Below are 20,029 nucleotides of genomic sequence, written 5' to 3' on the forward strand. Positions count from 1 at the left end.
AATGAGCCCAGGACTCTCTGGATGCCAAGTGGAGTGCCCTTTCCACTAGGTCATCCTGTCCAGAAGCATGGCAGCAAGAATAGCACTCCCACATCCAGAGCAGAAAAATGGGGCATTGAGGGGTGAGCAGGGATTCTGGAGGCATAACAGATGTGGTAAATAAGACTTTGAAAAGGAAACCACCCTGTGTCTTTATTAAAGGAGTTAGGAGGCATGCGGAGTGGGTGGAAGGGAGCGGAGGAGGGTCAGCAGGTTGGCCAAGCAACTCCCTCTGGGCTTCAGTGGGTAACTTCCCTGTACCCAAGAGGCCCAAAGAGAGAGAGAAGACAGTTCTGGGGTTCAGTCTGCAGCACTGTCCCGCCAGCCCCAGTTAGATCATCCACTGGTCCTGGTCCTGCTCAGCACCTTCCATATCCACCTGGGGAGGGTACAGGGAGGCAAACAGAGCTTATAGACTTCAGATTTCCATAGTCACTAAGTCAACTGGGTCAGTTAGCCTTTCTTTTTAAGCACCAACCCATGGGGAAATCCAAAGAATCCCAGACTTATGAGGGCTTAGATTCTAGGGGATAATGGGAGGCCATGGGCCTTGGACCTAACCCCATCTCCTTGGACTTATCAGAGGATGCAAGGTTGTAGCCCATGGAGGCTTGTAGTAGTGAGGAGCTTTTATTTGGACACCCTTCTCCCCAACCTCTTACCCAATGAGGCCTGTGCCATACAGGGCTCTAGAGAGAAGAAGAACCTCGGCCTACCTCATTGATCTCCCCATCATCAGGGGACTCGTTATAATCATTCATCTCATCCATGTCCTGCATATCCTCATCATCTTCTGAGTCCTCCTCACTGTCCTCATCATCCTCATCATCCTCTTCTTCCTCATCATCATAATGCTACCAGACAAAATGGTAGATAGTTTAGTGGAGAGATGGGGGCATGGGGTTGGCCTCCTGCCTGGGAAGGGGGTTCTTATCCCACATGAATCCCTCAGCTTCCATCTTCCAAACTCCACACAATGAGATCAATTCATTTGTACCTCCAACCTTAGTACTATCCTTCAGTTCAATGAAGAGGCAGGAAAATAGGGGATGGGGGGAGAGGGAAGAAATCCTGCTCTTTGGACATGTTCATGCCTTCTTTTTCCATTCCTGACTGTGATGGGGCCCAAGTTCTGTTTCCTACTTGCTCAGAGGGCAATCAGGCCCCAGTGACAAGCTGTGGAAGTTAGGGCCATCATCCTTCTTGTGGTCTTCTCAAGGCAGAGACTGACTTCAGACCACTTCAGGGACACATCAGGAACCAATGACAAAGAATTTCTTTGACCCTGTTTGGAGTCTGTTTCTATTTCCTTCTCAAAGAACTGAGATTCTCACAGGGATTCTCTGTTAAACAGCTTTTACCTTATTCCACAAACAAACTCAACCAGGAGGCAGCACACTGGAAATGGAGTCCAGAGAGACCTGGGATCCAGTTCTAGCTGTGGCACTTATGAGCTGTGTGAGTGGGAATAGTTGACTTAATTTCTCTGTGAAGCAGAGGAAAAGAACACTCACAACATTATGTGAGATGAGAAATTACTTCCAAAACCTTAAAGCACTACAGAAATGAGAGAGACTAATATTGTCTAGGGCAAGGGCGATATGTCCTCAGGCACATTCCAGTTCCCCCCAATTCCCCATCTCACCCTATTCCTGTGGAGTCTGTTTATTCCTTGCCCCATGGACTCTTCTTCCTGAATACTTTTTTCCAGTGTTCAGAGACACTAATCTGTTCCTCCCCATTACCCAGACTCTCAAACCTCAGTTCAGCTCTTTATTCCCTCTTGACTCATGAAGCCCACAAGCCACAGAGTGTTTCTCTGACCAAGAGATTTGCTGGGCTCACCTCTGAAGCTGGTTTTCCAATGGGTACTAGGTTGTTGTCTCTCTCAGCAATACTCTGGAGCTGTGGGGGAAATTATACAACACAGCAGGAGAGGATGGTTACAGAAGTGAAAAGGAGTGTTCATCCTCACTCCAAAAGAGGAGACATTCCCTATCCCCTGGGACACACTGCCCCCATCTATCTGTTCTCTCATGACCTTAGACTTGCTCCTTCCCAGGTAAGAAAGAACATGGTCTGAAGAAAGCATGGCTGGGTTTGCATAATAGATATATTCTGAAAAGGGATGTTGAGGAAAGGTCACAGTAGCCAGGTAGTTGCTAAGCAATCAGATACTGATACAAATTGCCACGAAAACTGTTACTGACATCTTGACTGGCACTGAAGTTGGTAGCCCAGGGATGGAAAGGAAAAGAAGCAGGAGTCCTGGACTCCCAGCTCACCAGCACCTATTTTTGTCAGGTCTGCTTTAGGGAAGGTGATCCTAGGACAGCAACAGGCTTTGGGCCAAGGGTTCACTGACAAGTACACAGACTAAGACCAAGAAATGAGTCTTTTTAGCTATTTCAGTGGAGGAAAAAGTATTCTCTGACCTCAACCAGCTGACCAGGAGGAAAGAATGGTCAGCAGGGATACCCTTCTCCCATGCCATACCTTTTCCTTCTTCCCCATAGTTCCCTTAGGGCCTCTAGGTAGGAAGAGTGACATGGCTGTTCATATCACTTGGATGACAATGGAGTCACCAAGTATTAGTCTTACAGTGAGTTGAAAGACCATCAGAACTTACCAATTTCCCTTATCACTATGATCCCAGGAGTACTAGGCACTGCCATCTACACTCAGGACACCTGAGCCTTACTATTTGCCCTACAGCTAAACTCTTTGTATACGTGTTGTGTCTCCTAATAAGATTGTGAGCTCCATGGAAGCAGGAACTGTCTTGGTTTTTTTTTTTCCTCTCTGTATCTCCAGTGCTTAGTATAGCATTTGGCACATAGTAAGTACTTAATAAATGATTTTTCATTCATTTATTCACTCACTCATTCATTCATTTCAATGGGGAAATGAGAAACCCTGCTGCCCTCAATGCCAAATTTCACTTCAAACCCTAATTTCAGAATCTCAGTTCAGAAAACACATTTACTAAGTAGGGCAGTAAGGGAGAATAAGCCCTGGATTTAGCTGAGAGAGGTCTAGGCTCAAACCCCAGCTCTGAGCCTGAGCCTGCTACCTTCTTTCTCTGGACCTGTTTTTTTTCTCTGTAAAGCAGAGTTCATAATATTCAGATTGCCTCTTTCAGAGAGTTGTTGAGCAGAAAATCCTCTGTAAACATTAAAACACCATAGAAAAGGGAGTTATCACCATATTGAGGGGACGTCTCAGGCTCCTCTATCCTCCCTTGTGATGACACTATGACCCCCAGGCTTGGCCCTCCCTTCTCACCAATAGCACCATACCCTTCCCCCCTCCCAAGCTGGGCTCCCAATTCCCTGCCTGAGACTTTGCTTCATGTGGGAATGCCTTCTCTTTTAGACTCAGCATTTACAAATCCTTCTGTCCTTTAAGACCTAGTTCAAGGCCCACCTTTTTTAGTAAGCCTTCCAGAGACTACATGATTTGGTAGAGGAGGGCTTCAATATATATCCTAGCTCTGCTCCTTATGACCTGTGTGTCTTTGGGCAAGACACAACCTCTGTTGGTCTCAGTTCCCTCCTATGTAAAATAAGAGAATCAGTCAGATTAGCACAAAGATTACAAAAGACAAAAATGGTAAATGGTGGAGCAACTTTATGAAGAGAGGCTTATGAATACACTGTTGCTGGAGCTATAAATTGGTCAGACCTTTCTGGAAAACAATTTGGAATTATGTTTTTTGTTCATATCCTTTGACCCAGAGATCTTACCCCCAGGCACAAACCACAAGGAAGTCAAAGAGAGAGGGAAAGGTCCCACTTAAACAAAAATATTTATAGCAACTTTTTTTGTTGTATTAAAGAATTAGAAGGCAAATGGGGACTAGGATGCTGTGAGGAAGGTTTCATCCAGAGCATATAGTAAACTGAAACTAGAACTCAGCTCTCATAGGATCACAGGAGCTGGCAGAGAACTTTGAGACTACTTACTTCAACAGCTTTGAGTTGGAAGGGATTTTAGTTTTACAGATTAGGAAACTGAGGCCCAGAGAGATTTTTTTAAGTGACTTGCCCAATGTCACAGAGGTAGTAGGTAACAGAGCCAAGACTAGAACTCAAGTCCTCTGAATCGAAGTCTTCTGCACATCTCACTATACTGTCCTTGCTTTCTCATTCCCACTCCTAGGAATTCTTTCATTACACAGGAGGAGAAACTGAGATCCAAACAATAGAAGGAGGGGCTTGCCCAAAATCATACAGTAGAAAGAGGAGAAGAAACTGCACAGAGTAGGTAGATAAAGGCCACATGGGAGAGAAGTAGAACTACAGACATATGACATCTGAACTGAGAAGGGTCTTGGGTGTAATCTAGACCATAGGTTCCCAAAGTGAGTGATACTGCCCTCTGGAGGGGCACTGAAACTATTAGGGAGTGGTAGTAGCTTCAGGTGCAACTGGGGGACAATGAATAAAAATAAGGGGGTGGTGGAAGCATAAGGAAAGAAGAGAAGAAAATTTTGAAAAACTGTTGACATTTCATCTATTTTAGAACAGAGTTAAAGTCATATTGATTACATTATTTTCCAAATTAATATGTAAAATGAAAATTATAACCAATCAGTGGTCAAGTATGACAACAAGTCTTAACAGGCAAGTATTGGCAAGTGAGTGTTATACATTGTGGGGAAGTCCAGCATGCAACAGCAGGAATATGAGCATGTAATGACTTGTTTATAATATGATACTATATGATTACATGATGAAATATTGCATCATTAAAATTTCAATGCAGGAAAAACCCCACAAATCTACAATAAATTATTAAATTTCAGATCTGTCATTTTTTTAAATTATATTTTTTCAAAATGATGCAAGTTTCAAAAAGAAAACAACCATTGAAGGGTTAAAGAAAGATTTCTAAGGGGCGTTAAGTAATTTTTTTTAAAGGGACAGTAGGCCAAATAAGTTTGGAAACCTCTGATCTAGACAATTCTCTCATTTTCAACAGAAGGAAACTGAGTCTGAGAAGACTGAATGAATTACCTCAAACTGCAGAGAAAGTATTTTAGTCAAGATATGAATTCAGGTTCTCAAATTCTTTCAACAATCATCCAGTTCTATCCCCTCCTTTTATAACTGAGATCAAGAGAAAGGAAGGGTGTTGCCCAGGGTCACATGTTGTCAGTGGCACAATTGGGATTTGGATGCAGGTTTCCTGATATCCAACCCAGGGCCATTTCCAATACATTGTGCTGTTACCTTTCTTAACAGGGATAAGACATGGATTACACGGTGAGTTTCTGTGTGAATGAACAAGGCAGCTGCCACTATAGGCAGACACAAAGGCCCCCTCTCTTGGTCTGAGTCTCCCCTTTCTTAAATGCCCAGAGAGAATAGGAAAGGGATGTGTACCTGGAGCCCAACTACTTACCCAGGCCTGATGCTGCTGTTCTTGCTGCTGGAGCTCGTTTTCATCCACACAGGGTCGATCCAAGTTAAACCACAAGGACTCAGTGACACGTGGAAGTAGCGAGGGGAACAGGGTAGACATGGCTCCTGTAGAAAACAAAGGACCCAGAGAGATATGGGAAAGTTAGGATGGGAACTTGTAAAATAAAAGGAGATGAGGAAGAGGCAACCCCATCCCTGACCCTTTTCACATCAGGAAAAGGGACTGAAGTTATTTTTTCATGGTCTAGAACTGGAAACTAAGAAGCTATCTAACAATTAGAGAATAACTAAACAAATTATGGTATATGAATATAGTGCAATATTTTTGTACTCTAAGAAATGTGAAAAGGACAGCTTTAGAGAAACTGGAAAGATTTACAGAACTAATGCAGAGTGAAGTAAGCAGAAACAAGAGATTATTTTATTTAATATTCTATTTTTTCCCAATTACATGTAAAAAAATTTACCATTCTTTTCCTCAAATTCTGAGGTGCAAATTCTCTCCCTCCCTTTCCTCTCCCCCCCTCACTGAGAGGGCATGCAATTTGACATAGATTATACATGTGTAGTCATGCAAAACACATTTCCATGCAAGTCATTCAATGAAAGAAAAAACGGACCAAAAAACCCCCAAGAAAAATAAAGGAAGTAAAAAGAAAAGTATCTTTGATCTGCGTTCAGGCTCTACCAATTCTTTCTCTGGAGAAAGACAGCACCTTTCATCGTAAGTCCTACAGAATTGCCTTGTATCATCATGTTGCTGAGAATAGCTGTTATTTTTAGCAGATCATCACACAACATTGCTGTTACTGTGTACAATGTTCCAGGAGATTAACGCATACGATAAACTACAACATGGTAAAAACAAACGAATTTGAAAGATTAAGAACTCCAGTTAATGCAATGAAGGGAGCTACCTAGTTCATGAAAGGCAGATGACAAGACTCAAAGCACGGAATAAGACACACATTTGTAGATACGGCCAATGCAGAATTTTTTTTTGCTTGACTATGCATATTCACTACAAGGTTTTTCTTCTTTTTTTCAAATAAAGGATTGAGTGGAAGGATTAGGATATAAATGCATGTTTATTTTTAAAAAGAAAGGGAGCTGAAGTCAGGGAAAGAGACCAAAAGGTCAAAGGGAAGCAAAAAGGAGGTCAGGACCAGGGCCACAAAATGAAGAACATTAGAATCACAGAACAACAGAACTTTATAGCGCTAGAAGGGATCTTTCCTTCCTTAGAACTTGTGCTTTGTTCCAGTTTTTCTTATGGCCTTTATCACATCTCATCTGGGTAAAGTGAGCCTTATACTGAGAGAAATGATACATAGGTTCCAGTTCTGGCTCTACCACTGCTATATCACCTTGGAAATTCTTTTCCCTTCTTAGAACCTGTTTTCCCCACTTCCCTATTACTTAAAGTGCCCTCCAATGAGTCTATGGTATCTGAAATGTGAAATTCTTTCTAATGATGCAGATTACAATCCATCCATGCCTGTCGATCATCCTATGATATTCTTATTTATGTCCTCCCAGGAGCGTTCACAAAAGACTGACAATAGCTGTTCTTCATCCACTTAATTTGTGCAGCGTGGATAGTTGGGCCAAATTCTTTTGATTACAAATCTCATTTAGGAAGCCCAGTCATATTCTGAGACTTGATGCAACTGGCACAATGTCATCTGCGAAAAAGGAAAACCTCAATATCTATAGAACATCTCTCTTCAATTTGAACTTTTGCTAGATCTTTCTTATGACAGTGTTAAACAAGTTTTGCAAATATGTAGCTTGATTTGTGTCTTACTTGATATTGAAGATCACAGGGTAAGCCAAATTTATCTCTGTTGTTACAACTTTCAAGGAATGTTATATATTTTTGACACGAGCCTGGGCAATACCTAGTTGAAGGAAAGCGTTTAAGGCATTATTTTGGCCTACTACATCAAACGCATTCTTATAATAAAGAATAAGTATTCTCTATATCTTTCAGTTAATTGTGTGATGGTAAAGACGTGGTTTACTAATGCAGACATTAAAGCTATCTATAGTCGTACAGAAATGGTCTAAATCACTATTGATTAGAGAAATGCATATTAAAACAACTGAGGTACTACATCACACCTATCAGATTGGCTAACATGACAAAACAGGAAAATAATAAATGTTGGAGAAGATGTGGGAAAACTGGAACACTAATGCATTATTGGTGGAGCTGTGAACTGATCCAACCATTATGGAGAACAATTTGGAACTATGCCCAAAGGGCTAAAAACTGTGCATACCCTTTGATCAAGTAATACTACTACTAGGTCTGTATTCCGAAGACATCATAAAAATGGGAAAAAAAACCCACATGTACAAAAATACTTATCGTAACAATTTGTGTAGTGTGGCAAAGAATTGGAAATTGAGAGGATGGCTCATCAGCTGGGGAATGGCTAAACAAGTTTGGTATATGAATGTAATAAAATATTATTGTGCTACAAGAAATGATGAGCAGGCAAATTTCAGGAAAACCTGTAAAGATTTACATGAAGTACTGCTGAATGAAGTGAGCACAACTAGAACATTGTACACAATACCAGCAACAGTGTGATGACCAACTTTGATAGACCTAGCTCATCTCAGCAATGCAGTGATGTAAGACAATTCTAAAGGACTCAGGATGGAAAATGCTATCCACATTCAAAGAACTATGGATTCTGAATGCAGATCAAAGCATATTATTTTCTCTTTCTGTTTTTTCTTTTTCATAGTTTTTCCCTTTTGTTCTGATGCTTCTTTCACAAAACCAATGTGGAAGTATATTTAATATGATTGTATGTATAGCCTATATCAGATTGCATGCCATCTTGAGAAGGGAGAGGGGAAATTTAGAACTCAAAATGTTATAAAAGTGAATGCTGAAAATTAAAAATTAATTAATTTTTTAAAAAATTACTGTGGAATATTACTTGAAAAAATTTTGTTCCCTTCTGATACCTTTATATAAAAGATGCTCTACATGCAAGAACAGGTTATTTTCATAAAAATTTAAAATATCATATATGGGGAAAATAAATATGTCAGTAGTTATTGTGGTTTTTCAGATGCCTTTATTTTTTCAGTAATCATGAAGCCTGAGATTTTTTTAATACTTTTGCTATCTTCTCCTTTAGATATCTTAAGGATCAACATTCAGTGCCTTCAAAATTGTTATCTCTATCACTGATCCTCTCTGTACATACTTGGTCTGGTCCAGATGCTTTTCCCATCTTGTTTTCTTAAGTGCCATTTTTACTTCTTCACATCTAGTACTGTGAGGTTAGACTCCAAATTCCATTGTCCTTGATATTGAAAAGTCAATCACAAATATATTGGAAGCTTTATTTAAACAATCTGTGCTGTCCTGTTTTTGAATGTTTTACAACATGATGCTGCTCATAATCTTTCCTTAAAATGAGATTATATTCTAAACCAGTGTTGTTGCCCCTGATTTCTACATTTCTCTACTTGGCAAAGCAGTTCACTATTTGTTAACTGAGGTGATTTTAGGGCTTTTGTTATGGCACCTGATTTGCATTAGTCAAACTTCTGAATGAAACTGTTATAATTGGTATGATATACCTTCCTCTGGGGCAGCTAGGTAGTGCAGCAGATAGAATGGTGGGACTGAAATTAGGAAGACTCATCTTCCCGTGTTCAAATCTGGCCTCAGGCACTTACTAGCTGTGTGACCCTGGGCAAGTCACTTAACCCTCAGTTTCCTCATCTGTAAAAGGAGCTGGAGAAGGAAATGGCAAACCACACCAGAATCTTTTCCAAGAAAACCCCAAATGGAGTCACAAAGAGGTGAACCCCACTGAAGAAACAAGTGAACAAATGGAATCTTATCACAGAAAAAGTTCCATCCACTCTCCACCTCCCCAAGGACAGAGAACTAGACTTACATTTAGACTTGCTTTCCTAGTAAACCTTTGTACACGGATAAACAATTATAGGAATCTGGCAGGAAAATTATGCAATTTTTCACTATAACAGTCTAAATCTGAATATCAAAAGGGGCCAGGGACACTCAGTCGTTTTGGTCGTATCTGACTGACTCTTCCTGACTCGATTTGGGGTTTTCTTGGCAATGATACTGGAATACTTTACCATTTTCAGCTCATTTTACTCATAAGGAAACTGACATAAAAAGAGGTTAAGTGACTTGTCCAGGGTCAAGCAGCCACTAAGTGTCTGAGGCCACATTTAAATACGGGAAGATGAGTATTCCCGCCCCTGGTCCGGGCACTTTATCCACTTAGCCACCTAGATGCCCAGCTGGGTAGCAGGATATGAACCCAGCTCCCACGCTAAACCGTCTACACCAACGCCACCTGGACTCAGGTCTCCGGACTCCCAGGCCAGTGCTCTTTCCCCCAAATTAAATCGAGTCCAATTTTTCTCACTGAGGAGCTCAGACAGGAAACCAGGCCACATTAATGGAGGCGACGTGGGGCCAACAGGGACGACGCTGCCCAGGGACTAAGATCCTAAAGAAGTGGTAAGAGTTAAAGAGAAAGGCGGGGCAACACGGGGGGAGGGCGTGCTCATTCGGGAGCCAATGGAGAAAAGGCAAAAAGCGGGTCCCAGGAAAGAGACCTAACCAATGGGAGGAAGTAAAGGAAGAGTAGCCCTCGAATTGGGGACGTACCTACACGACGGGGCAGGGGAAGGGAGGAGACGCCCAGAGCCAGGGGGAAGGCGGGGCTTTGGAGAGGAGCGTGCCCTACCAGCGAGGAGAAACAACATGGGGCGGGGCCTAGGACAAGGGGACTGGGCCACAGGCCTGGAAAGGAGTATTTGTTTCCAGATAACGGAGAGCAGGGCCAATGAACGGAGACCTTGAGGAAGGGGGCGTGGCTTCGAGAATGGGGATGTGGCCGATAGGTGGACCCAACTTAACCCCAGGGAACGAGATCGGAGCAGAAAGGATCGCTCTCGGGACCCAAGATGGGTTTGGGAAGATGGGCCTCCTCTTGAGGAATCCCATAGTTCAATCCATGAACCGCTGCTCTTACTCACCGCGCCAGGAAGTTGTAGCCGGTGGCGACCCGGAAGTACTTCCGTCTCCCTCAGTAGAATGTTGTACCAGTACTTGACAAAGATTCGCTCCTTGCTCAAGCGTATCCCCGCCACAATCGCCTTCCCTAGGGACGCGCATGCGCGAACAGAGGACTTCAGCGCTACGCCCCCTCTTCGATTTCTTGTGTGAGGTCTCTCACAAGTGGTTGGCCAACGCGCCAGCCCCGCCCCTTTCCCCCGGTCCAATTGTCTATGCTCATCCCACCCCTCCCATCCCACTTTTAGGGCTCGTGCAGCCATAGGCTGTGAGGCCCCGCCTCCATGCTGGGCGTTCACCGCGGCCCTTCCGTGCCTCGTTGACGTCTGGCTCTTGGGAAGGGGCCTTGTGCCATCCCTCTGTGCCCCTAAAGCGCCCCAAGAAGGGGAAGTGACTTCTGAGAGTTCAAAAAGTACCCTCTCCCCCCCTCCTGGCACAGGTATTAGATCCAAGACCCTGGGAGTCAGGTGGGCCGTGGGGGTTAGGAACCCCGGTTCCAGTGTGTATTAAAACAAGCATTTATGAAGTGCCTGCTGTGTACCAGATAACTAGCAGGGCCCGAGAGGTGCCAGGACGTCACAAAACCGCACCTGCCCTCAAGCCTTTACAGAATAAAGACCAGGGAAGACACAGGCTTGTTAGAGGAGCATCTAAGGACTCCGTCAGGTCCAGAAGCAAGCAGCATGCATTAAACGCTTTGTGCCAGGGCTGTGCCAATGCTGGGGATGCAGATCTTCACCTCCAACCCTGCGCTACCCCTCGTCAAAGGAAGCTGATGGGATGGGGGAGGGAGAAGGAGACTGTGCCCTGGAGGATCTGGGTGAAGAAATTGTGGACAGTCTGGCGGGAATTACTGAAATGAATGAAGCTATGGATCACTTGGCTGGAAAAGGAAGTGGTAAAGAGCCAGCTCCGAGGAAAGGCCTAGAGGTGGAGTGAACGTGCAGGTAGGAAGACCGGGAGAGGATTGAATTTCCAGGTCTGAGCTGAGGGAAATCTGTAGGAAACCAGTGATCCTAAAAAGCAAAAAGGAGAGGTGCATTTCAGGCATGGGAGTCAGCCTGGGCAAGAGCAGGGAGGCAGGAGATGGGATGGCACGTGTGAGGAAAGCAAAGTCTTCAGTTTGGGAAGATCAGGTGGAGAGATTTGCCCTACGTTTGGAAAGGATTTTGGTGCCGGGTCAATAAGAGTTTATTAAGCACCAGCCTCTGTGCTAAGATACAAAGAAAGACAAAAATTCTCTTAAGGAACTCGAAGTATAAAAGGGTAAACAAGAGGAAAATAGCTACAAACAAGATATATGTGCAGGATGAATCAGTGGTTATCCCAGGGAGAAGGAGATTAAGGAGATTAACAGAGATGAAGACCCATATGTGCGAAGATACCTATAGCAGATCTTTTTGTAGTGGCAAAGAATTGGAAACTTAAGTGCCCATTAATTGGGAAATTCCCGAGCAAGTTAGGGTGTTTAAATGTGATGTAATATTATTGTGCTGTAAGAAATGATGAAGGAAGTTTTCTGCTTAAGCCAGCGTGACCCGAGACCACCCCAGAGCCAAGAGAATTACAAGGACAAGCCATTCGATATAGCTAGCCACTGGAGAGGATATCTGCAGCTCCTGACGCTGCTGCTGATGCCAAGGCTGGCCAGAGGCCTTGAGCTGGATCCCTTGTTGCTGTCAAAAAGTAAAGATTAATTTAGGAGAGAATGTGCAATACATGGCCAAGAGAAAATCACTGAGTGGCAAAACCTTATTACAATATACTTTTGTTTTATTTAACTTGTAAATGTGTGGAGCTTATTAAATCTGCTTCTGGTAAAGTCTTGATTTAAATGAAGTTACAATAATATTGGGAGTTCTGAAAGGAGAGTGTGGCCTCCCCAAAGTATTAGTTGATTCAGCTTAATTCAAAAAAAGATCCAAGAACCATACTCAGCTGGATCATTGAAGACTTTGGCCTGGGGCTGAGGGAAGTGAAGAGGGAGTGAATGTGAATAGACACTCTGGAAGAAAACTGGTGGGTGGAAGTGGATTGGGGATGGGGTGGGGAGAGCATCTGTTGGGTGTCATCAGACCAGAAACTTACCCCTGGCTTGAGTCAGTGGGGCTGGCCCTGGTAGGGAAGCTGCTTTACCAAAGACACCGTGGCTGAACTGCTTTAAAGGTGTTCAACCTCAGCCCAGGGGAGTGGGTTCTCTTTCAGAACTAACTTTCAAGCAGATACAGGAAGAAATGCTGTGAAAGGGGCAGGGGAAATGGAGGGGATAGAAGAGATAGTGTGAAGGGGGATGAAATATGAGGCCCTGGGCAGAAAGGGACTATGGTGTCCCTCACTCACAAAAGCCCTTCCTGAAAACTTCCCACAGAACAAAAAGACAAGAAACAATACAGCTCTGGGACACTTTCCTAGCATCTGCCTGTGGGAGGAGCTCAATTAGCTTTTATTGGTATTATGACTGGGCCATATAGTCTTGAGCCAAAGTACTCTCTGCACTGACATATATGCTCTATCTGGAGGAGCCCAAGGGATGGGACCTGGCCCAGGAATGTGCCTCCTCTCAGGGCCAATGCTATGGCTTGGGAGGTTGCAGTTTCTCATTACTGAATCAGGTTTTTCAAAGGCAATGACTTTATTGAGGATACTGTAATTGGGGTTATTATTCAGGCACTGCATATATTAGATGGATGACCCCTGAAACCATAGCCTTACTGCTAGGACTAGGACCAAAGGGCCTGGGTCAGGGCAGGAAGGATTTTGTCTCTGAAGTCATTGGGGAGGGAGGAAGGGCAAAGTTCCATTGACAATGTGTCTTGGATATTGAGTTCTGTGCCCAGTTCTATTCCCAAAAGTTTTTGGGGGACTGAAGAACTGGTTTCCTTTTATAAGACAGGACTAGATGAACAAGTCATCTTGTCTTCTGACTTGGTCTGCGGGGAAAATCACGAACAAGACAAGTGATATTCTTGGCAGCTAGCCAGGGCAAGGCTTTCTTTGAAGTTTAATCTTTCCCCATCAGGGATGACTGCTAATTAGGTAGAAGCCAGCTTCAGATGTTCCTGGCTTTTGCACAGCCCGATCCTTTCTCCTTCCCTCTCTCACTAAAGGGCTTCCCAGGATCAAAGAATTTCAGAGTTGGGCTCTCTAGTTCACTTTACACCTGAAAAATAATTCTTCCTCCTACAAGGGGCCGTTGTTAAACAGCTCCCATAGAGGGATCCACTACCTCCTAAGGTAGCTCATTCCAGATATGGAGAGATCTAACAAAATGTTTCTCCTAAACCCAAGCCTACATTTGCCTCCTTTTGATTTCCACCTATTACTTCTAGTTCTGCCCTCTGGGGTCAAACAGAGTAAGTCTATCCCATCTTCCTTAAGTACTTGAAGGCAGCTATCATGCTTCCCCTAAATCTTTACTTATCTGGCATAAATATCCTCAGTTTCTGCATGGTAGCCCCTCATGCTGTCAATCAAGGCCCTTTACCATCCTGGCTGCCTTGTTTTGAACATTCTCTAGTATCCTTCTTAAAATGTGACACTCCCAACTGCACCTAGTGTTCTGATGCTGTTGCACCACAGCAGAACATGGAGGCGTGATTATGTGCAATCCTGGACACTATGCTTCAAGGAAATGCAACCTAAGATCACCTATCACATGACTGGCAGTCTGCCAAAACCCATACATATAAATTTTTTATTATTTTTTTATTTTTATTTTATTTTTTTACTGATGCTTTTACACACAGGGCTGTCACTGCTCAATACTCTTCCCCCCCGGGTTACCCCCACCATGGAAACTCCTCTTGTAACATGAAATATATTTAAACAAAACAAAATGACATTTACCATGTCTGACAACATATGCCTCATTCAGCACTTGTAGTCTGCCACCTCTCCATGGAGGGGAAGAATGTTTCATTATCAGTGTTATGATGAACCAGTCTGAATTCTGATGCCTTTTAGAATTTTCCTTAACTTAAAGAATTTCTCTTTCTTACACTGGTGTTGCCCTCTTGGTTTTACTTACTTAGTTCTGTATCAAATCTTCCCAAGTTTCTCCAAACTCCTTATAATTCACTGTTTCTCAGAATGTTATAATATTCTATTATATTCACATTCCAGCATTTGTTTGCCTATTCCCAAATCAACAGGCATCTAGTCTGTTTCCAGTTGTTTGCTACCATAAAAAGTGGAGCAAAAAATATTTTGGTATACTTGTCTTTGGTCTCATTGGGGTATCTCCAGGGAGGAGTGGTATCAAGGTCAAAGGGCATGAACAATTTGATCACTTTTGTAGGTCAACTCAGTCTCAGATCTTCAGATAAACTGCTGTGTAGTCATGTGTGTCATCTTATCAACCTTTTTTGAAAAAAATTCAAATCTTTTAGAATGCCATTCCATTTGTTTTCTCTGAAAAGCTAAGGAAATGGTACAGTGGTGGACACAGTGCTAGACATGGAACCAGAAGATACTGTTTCCAGTCTTAAGGTCACTCAAATAGTTATGTGATCAGAAGCTTATCAGTCCATCTTTTCTGAACTCTGGTTCTTTCATATGTAAAATGTAAAACCTTTGGTCGACTTCTTTTCTAAGGGTGCTGTGAGGATCAAGTGAGGTCACGGATGGGAAAGCACCTTGTAATGGAAAAGCTCTAGCAGAAGTTCCCAAACTTATTTGGCCTACCACCTCTTTTAAAAGAAAATTAGTCAGCACCTCCTGGAAATCTAATTTCCTTAACCCTTTCATGTTTTTAAAATTTGTGTCATTTCAAAAAGATACAAGATTTTTTAAAAAAACATGATGCATCTTAAATTTAATAGTTTATTGTAAATTTGTGGGGTTTTTCCTGCATTGAAATTTTAATGATGAAATATTGCATCATGTAACCATATAGTATCATATTACAAACAATTCATTACTTGCACATATTCCTACTGATGCTTGCTGGGCTTCCTGACAATGTGCTACATGCTCACCTGTCAACACTTGCTTGTTAAGACCTGTTGTTGGACTTGACCACTGATTGGTTATGGTTATAACTTGCATTTTGTGGCATTTTTCTGGAAAATAATGTAATCACTACAATTTTAACTCTGTTATACAACAGATGAAACACATATGAATGATTTTTCAAAATTTTCTTATCTTCTTTCCTTATGCTTCCACTGCCCCCTTATTTTTATTCAACACCCCCCAATTGCACCAAAGGTCACTATTGCCCCCCCCCCCCATCTTTCTAGCACTTAGGGGGGGTCCTACTTTGGGAACCTACACCTAGAAGAACGTGACCCTTCTAGTTGCGTACCTTGGGCCACTCTCTTCTCCTCAGTGAGTCTCAGTTTTCTCACTTGTAAAATGGGGATAATGAGATCTACTTCACAGGGTGGTTTTCCAGAAAATACTCTGTGAACCTTTATATGCTCTATAAATGACAAGTATCGTATTATTAATGTTATGCTTCTTGTTACCAGTGTAGACTTGTGCACAGAAAATGGTATAAGACACCATGAAGGTCAAAGACAGTGAAAAAAGGGGGCTAGTTATTTAAGTATAAGGAGGGATGGATAATAAATGGAGAAGCTTCAGTGGCACCCTGAAATATTAAGAAAATCAGAGGAAGACCTCCAGCACATGCTGGTGAATCAACTATGGGGGATTAACAGGAAGACACAGACGAATCCTGGAGAGGCCATGTGCTGTACTAAGAAAAGGAGCACCTATGTAAAAGACATCCTTCCCTACTGAAATATTGCTGGCTGGCTAAGGACATAGATTCAGAGCTTACCAAAACTCTCAGACAACATGTGACATTCTTAAGAGAGTGTTTGTAGACCAGAGTTAATGTTACCAAGGCAGTAAACGGCAAGAGCAGAGAGTGGCATTTCTTGGGAATTAAAAGCAAAAGGCAGAAGGAGGGGCAGAGGTCCAGACCGTGTCTCACTGCCCCCTGTTCTGAGACAGTACAGTGGAAAGAGCACAGGACTGGAAGTCAAAGTACCTGGGTTTGACCCAAACCCCACCTTTTATTCGCTGGGTAACTTTGAGCAAGACACTTTTCCTCCTCTGAAACTTGATCTCTTTGCAAAATGAGGATGATAAGCTCTGCTCTGCTTCCTGTGCAGGGTTCTCATACAGATCAAATAAGATACTAGATGTATAAGAATGTTTTGTGAACAAAGTGTTCTATGAGTGACAACACGAAAGGAACAAGGGTGATGTCTTGCTCCTCATGTTGATAAAGTTTCATTAATTCTTGCTCCCCGTTGTCTTGTGTCTGTGTCCGCCATGCTAGATGTCTGTCCTCTGCTCATCTTGGTAAAGTGGATTAATATTAATAATATTGCAAAAGTAATATTGCATGACAATAAGAGAGATGCAAATGAAGTTCTGTCATGTAGTATGAGGTGGGGGAAAGCAGGAAAGGCTTCCTGGAGGCTTTAAAGAATAGGGAGAAATTCAAATGGTGAAGCCAGGAGGAAGGGTATTCAAGATATAGGAAGATATAGTAGATAATTCATATAGGCTTTAGCTGCAAGTAAGATGAAAAATCTCCATAGTCCTTAAGGTACTGGAGCAAAGTAGATAGGAATGCATCTTTTTTCGTGTCATTTCCATTGATAAAATCATACCTATTTAAAAAAAAAAATGTTGTTAGTTCTAAATTCCTCTCCAGAGTAGTTGAATCAGTTCACAACTCTACCAAAGAGTATTTCAGTACCAATTTTCACGTATCCCCTTCAGCACTTGTCATTTTTTCTTCCTGTCATATTAGTCAGTCTAATATATGTGAGGTGGTACCTCAGAGTGGTTTTAATTTGCATTTCTCTAATCAATAGTGATTTAGATTTGGAACTATGACCAAAAGGGCAACCAAACTGTGCAAACCCTTTGATGCCGCAATACAACTATTGTCTGTATCCCAAAGAAATCATAAAGGAGTGAAAAGGATCTGCATACATAAAAATATTTATAGCAGTTCTTTTCTGTGGTGGCAAAAAGTTGGAAAATGAGGTGATGCTCATCAACTGGGAATGACTGAACAAGCAATAGTATATGAATATAATGGAATACTATTGTGCAATAAAAAAGGGTGAGCAGGCAGATTTCAGAAAAATCTGGACTTATATGAACTAGTGCAAAGTGAAATAAGCAGAACAAGAACATTGTAGACAATAACAGCAACACTGTGTCATGATTAATTATCAATGACTTAGCTCTTCTCAACGATACAATGATCCAAGACAGTTACTAAGGACTCATGATGGAAAGTGTGTCATCTTATATTGAGAGAAAGAACTGCTGTACTCTGAATGCAGGCTGAAGCATACTATTTTCATGTGTGTGTGTGTGTGTGTGTGTGTGTATGTGTGTGTGTGTGTGTGTGTGTTTCTTTTCTGGTCTGTTTCTTCTTTTATAACATGATTAACATGGAAAATATTTTACATGATTATACATATATGACCTATATAAAATTGTTTATCATTTTAGGAAGAAGGGAGGGAAAAAAATCTGGAACTCAAAATTTTGTAAAAATGAGTGTTAAAAATTGTCTTTATCTATAATTGGAAAAAATACTATTAAAATACTAATTTAGGGCAATTTTTATATGACTCTAGGTAGCTTTGATTTTTTTCATCTGAAAACTGCTTGTTCATATACTTTGACCAGTTATCACTTGGGGAGTGACTCATATTAACGTAAATTTCACTCAATTCTCTATATATTTGAGAGATGAGGCTTTTATCAGAGAATCTTGCAGTCCCCTGCCCCAGTTTTCTGCTTTCCTGCTAATCTTGGCTGCATTAATTGAGTTTGTGCAAAACCTTTTAAATTTAATGTAAACAAAATTATTCATTTTATATCCCATAGTGCTTTCTTTTTCTTGTTTGGTAATAAATTCTTCCCTTATCCAACTATGCCCAAAGGGCTATAAAACTTTGATTCAGTAATACCATTACTTGGTTTGTATCCCCAAAGAGATCAAAGAAAAAGGAAAAGGACCTATATGTGTAAAAATATTTATAGCAGCTCTTTTTGTGGTGGCAAATTGGAATTGGGAATTAAGGAGATACTCATCATTTGGGGAATGGTCAAACCAGTTGTAGCATGTGATTGTGATGGAATGCTACTGTGTGTGGAAAATGACAAGGAGCTTGTTTTCAGCAAAATATGGAAAGACCTGTTTAAACTGATGCAAAATGAAGTGAGAAGAACTGGGAGATCATGGCCCTCAACATATTAGCAATGTTGTAATGATGATCAACTGTGAAAGACTTGGCTACTCTGATTAATACAATGATCCAAGACAATTCCAAAGGACTCATGATGAAAAGATGCTATCCACCTCCAGAGAGAGAAAGAACTGATGAACTATGAGTGCAAACTGAATGAAGTGTAATTTTCTTTCTTTATTTGCTTTTTGAGCTATGGCTAATATGAAAATATGTTTTGCATTATTTCACATGTAAAATTGATATAATGTTGCTTGCCTTCTCGGGTGGGAGGGAGAGAATTTGGAACTCAAAATTTAAAAAAGAAAAGAATGCGAAATTAGATAATAAATTTAAATGGAATGACAATTATTGCTTTACCCCTAATCTCATTGCAAAGGCCTCTAGAGTTTATAATGCTGGTTCTTTCTTAAGGGAAGGTCTGTTTATTCCTTTGGTTTTAGTATTTTTTCATAGAAATGGGTGTTATATTTTTGCAAAAGCTTCTTCTGGATTCTTTGATATAATAATGTGATTTTAATTTTTTTGTTATTAATATGGTCTATCAGGTTTATAGTTTCTCTAATATTGAACAAACTTTGGGTTGTTGGTATATATCCATCCTAGTCATAACACATAATATTAAAAAATTATCATAGCCTCTTTGCTAATATTTTATTTATTATTTCCGTATCCATATTCGTTAGGGATATTGCTTTACAACAGAGATTCTTAACCTGGGGGTCCACAGACCTGTTTTGTTTTTTTTTAAATTTGATAACTATGTTTTGATGTGTATTTTATTATATCCAATTTAAAATATTCTGATGAGTCCATAGGCTTCACCAGACTGTCGAAAGGGCCCATGACATAAAAAAGGTTAAAGAATTCTGGTCTATAGTTTTCCTTCTCTTTAACTGTCTTTCCTTATGTTAAGTATCTAGTCTATATTTGGTATCAGAGAAGGAAGGACGGGAAGCAACATGTGCCAGGCATGTCAAACTACCACCACCGTCTTGACTACCATCTCCCTTAAGACCCTAATGGAGACAGCCCAAGAAACCTGAATGCAAGAACCTTGGGGATAGCAGTCTCCCCACCCCAACCACTAGAACTGCTTCCAGCTCCTGGTTGGTTGGTTGTTGTCCTTCATCTTTGAAGAGGACCAAAATGACATCACCATTGTAAAGTGAAATTTCATTGTGTCCGACTGTGGCTGATCAAACCAATATGAACTTGGAATGCTCTACCACAGGTTGGGCACAGAT

The 20,029-nt window shown here is 41.5% G+C and overlaps 2 protein-coding genes across 3 annotated transcripts in view; one reads left to right on the top strand and one right to left on the bottom strand.

The window, feature by feature from the left end:
- Positions 1-166: 166 nt before the first annotated feature.
- ANAPC15 (anaphase promoting complex subunit 15) lies at positions 167-10,859 on the bottom strand. 2 transcript variants are annotated; one of them, XM_072610311.1, is made up of 5 exons: positions 10,515-10,859; positions 5,446-5,570; positions 1,885-1,944; positions 756-893; positions 167-418 (listed from the first exon to the last, which is right to left on the bottom strand). In XM_072610311.1, the coding sequence occupies exons 1-5, from the start codon at positions 10,651-10,653 to the stop codon at positions 371-373; spliced, it is 510 nt and encodes a 169-aa protein (XP_072466412.1). In that variant the 5' UTR covers positions 10,654-10,859; the 3' UTR covers positions 167-370. The 2 variants fall into 2 exon arrangements, with proteins under 2 accessions (XP_072466412.1, XP_072466413.1); XM_072610312.1 differs by lacking the exon at positions 10,515-10,859 and adding an exon at positions 9,827-10,064.
- A 292-nt stretch (positions 10,860-11,151) lies between these two features.
- The window catches only part of LOC140504900 (folate receptor alpha-like), a 36,058-nt gene continuing 27,180 nt past the window's right edge, over positions 11,152-20,029 (top strand). Inside the window, exon 1 of the mRNA XM_072610299.1 lies at positions 11,152-11,498. The gene's annotated coding sequence lies outside the window, so the exon portion shown is untranslated. The remainder of the gene's footprint in view (positions 11,499-20,029) is intronic.

The sequence above is a fragment of the Notamacropus eugenii genome, chromosome 5, assembly GCF_028372415.1.
Source record: "Notamacropus eugenii isolate mMacEug1 chromosome 5, mMacEug1.pri_v2, whole genome shotgun sequence".
Classification (NCBI taxonomy): Eukaryota; Metazoa; Chordata; class Mammalia; order Diprotodontia; family Macropodidae; genus Notamacropus; species Notamacropus eugenii.

Bases quoted from the DNA above. Each gene is read 5' to 3' on its own strand.
- ANAPC15 (XM_072610311.1), bottom strand. From the start codon at position 10,653: ATGCGCGTCCCTAGGGAAGGCGATTGTGGCGGGGATACGCTTGAGCAA. The intron at 5,571-10,514 runs GTGAGTAAGAGC...TGTTTTCTACAG, and splicing joins GGCTACAACTTCCTGGCGCG to GAGCCATGTCTACCCTGTTC. The intron at 894-1,884 runs GTGAGCCCAGCA...TTTGTCTGGTAG, and splicing joins TTGGAAAACCAGCTTCAGAG to CATTATGATGATGAGGAAGA.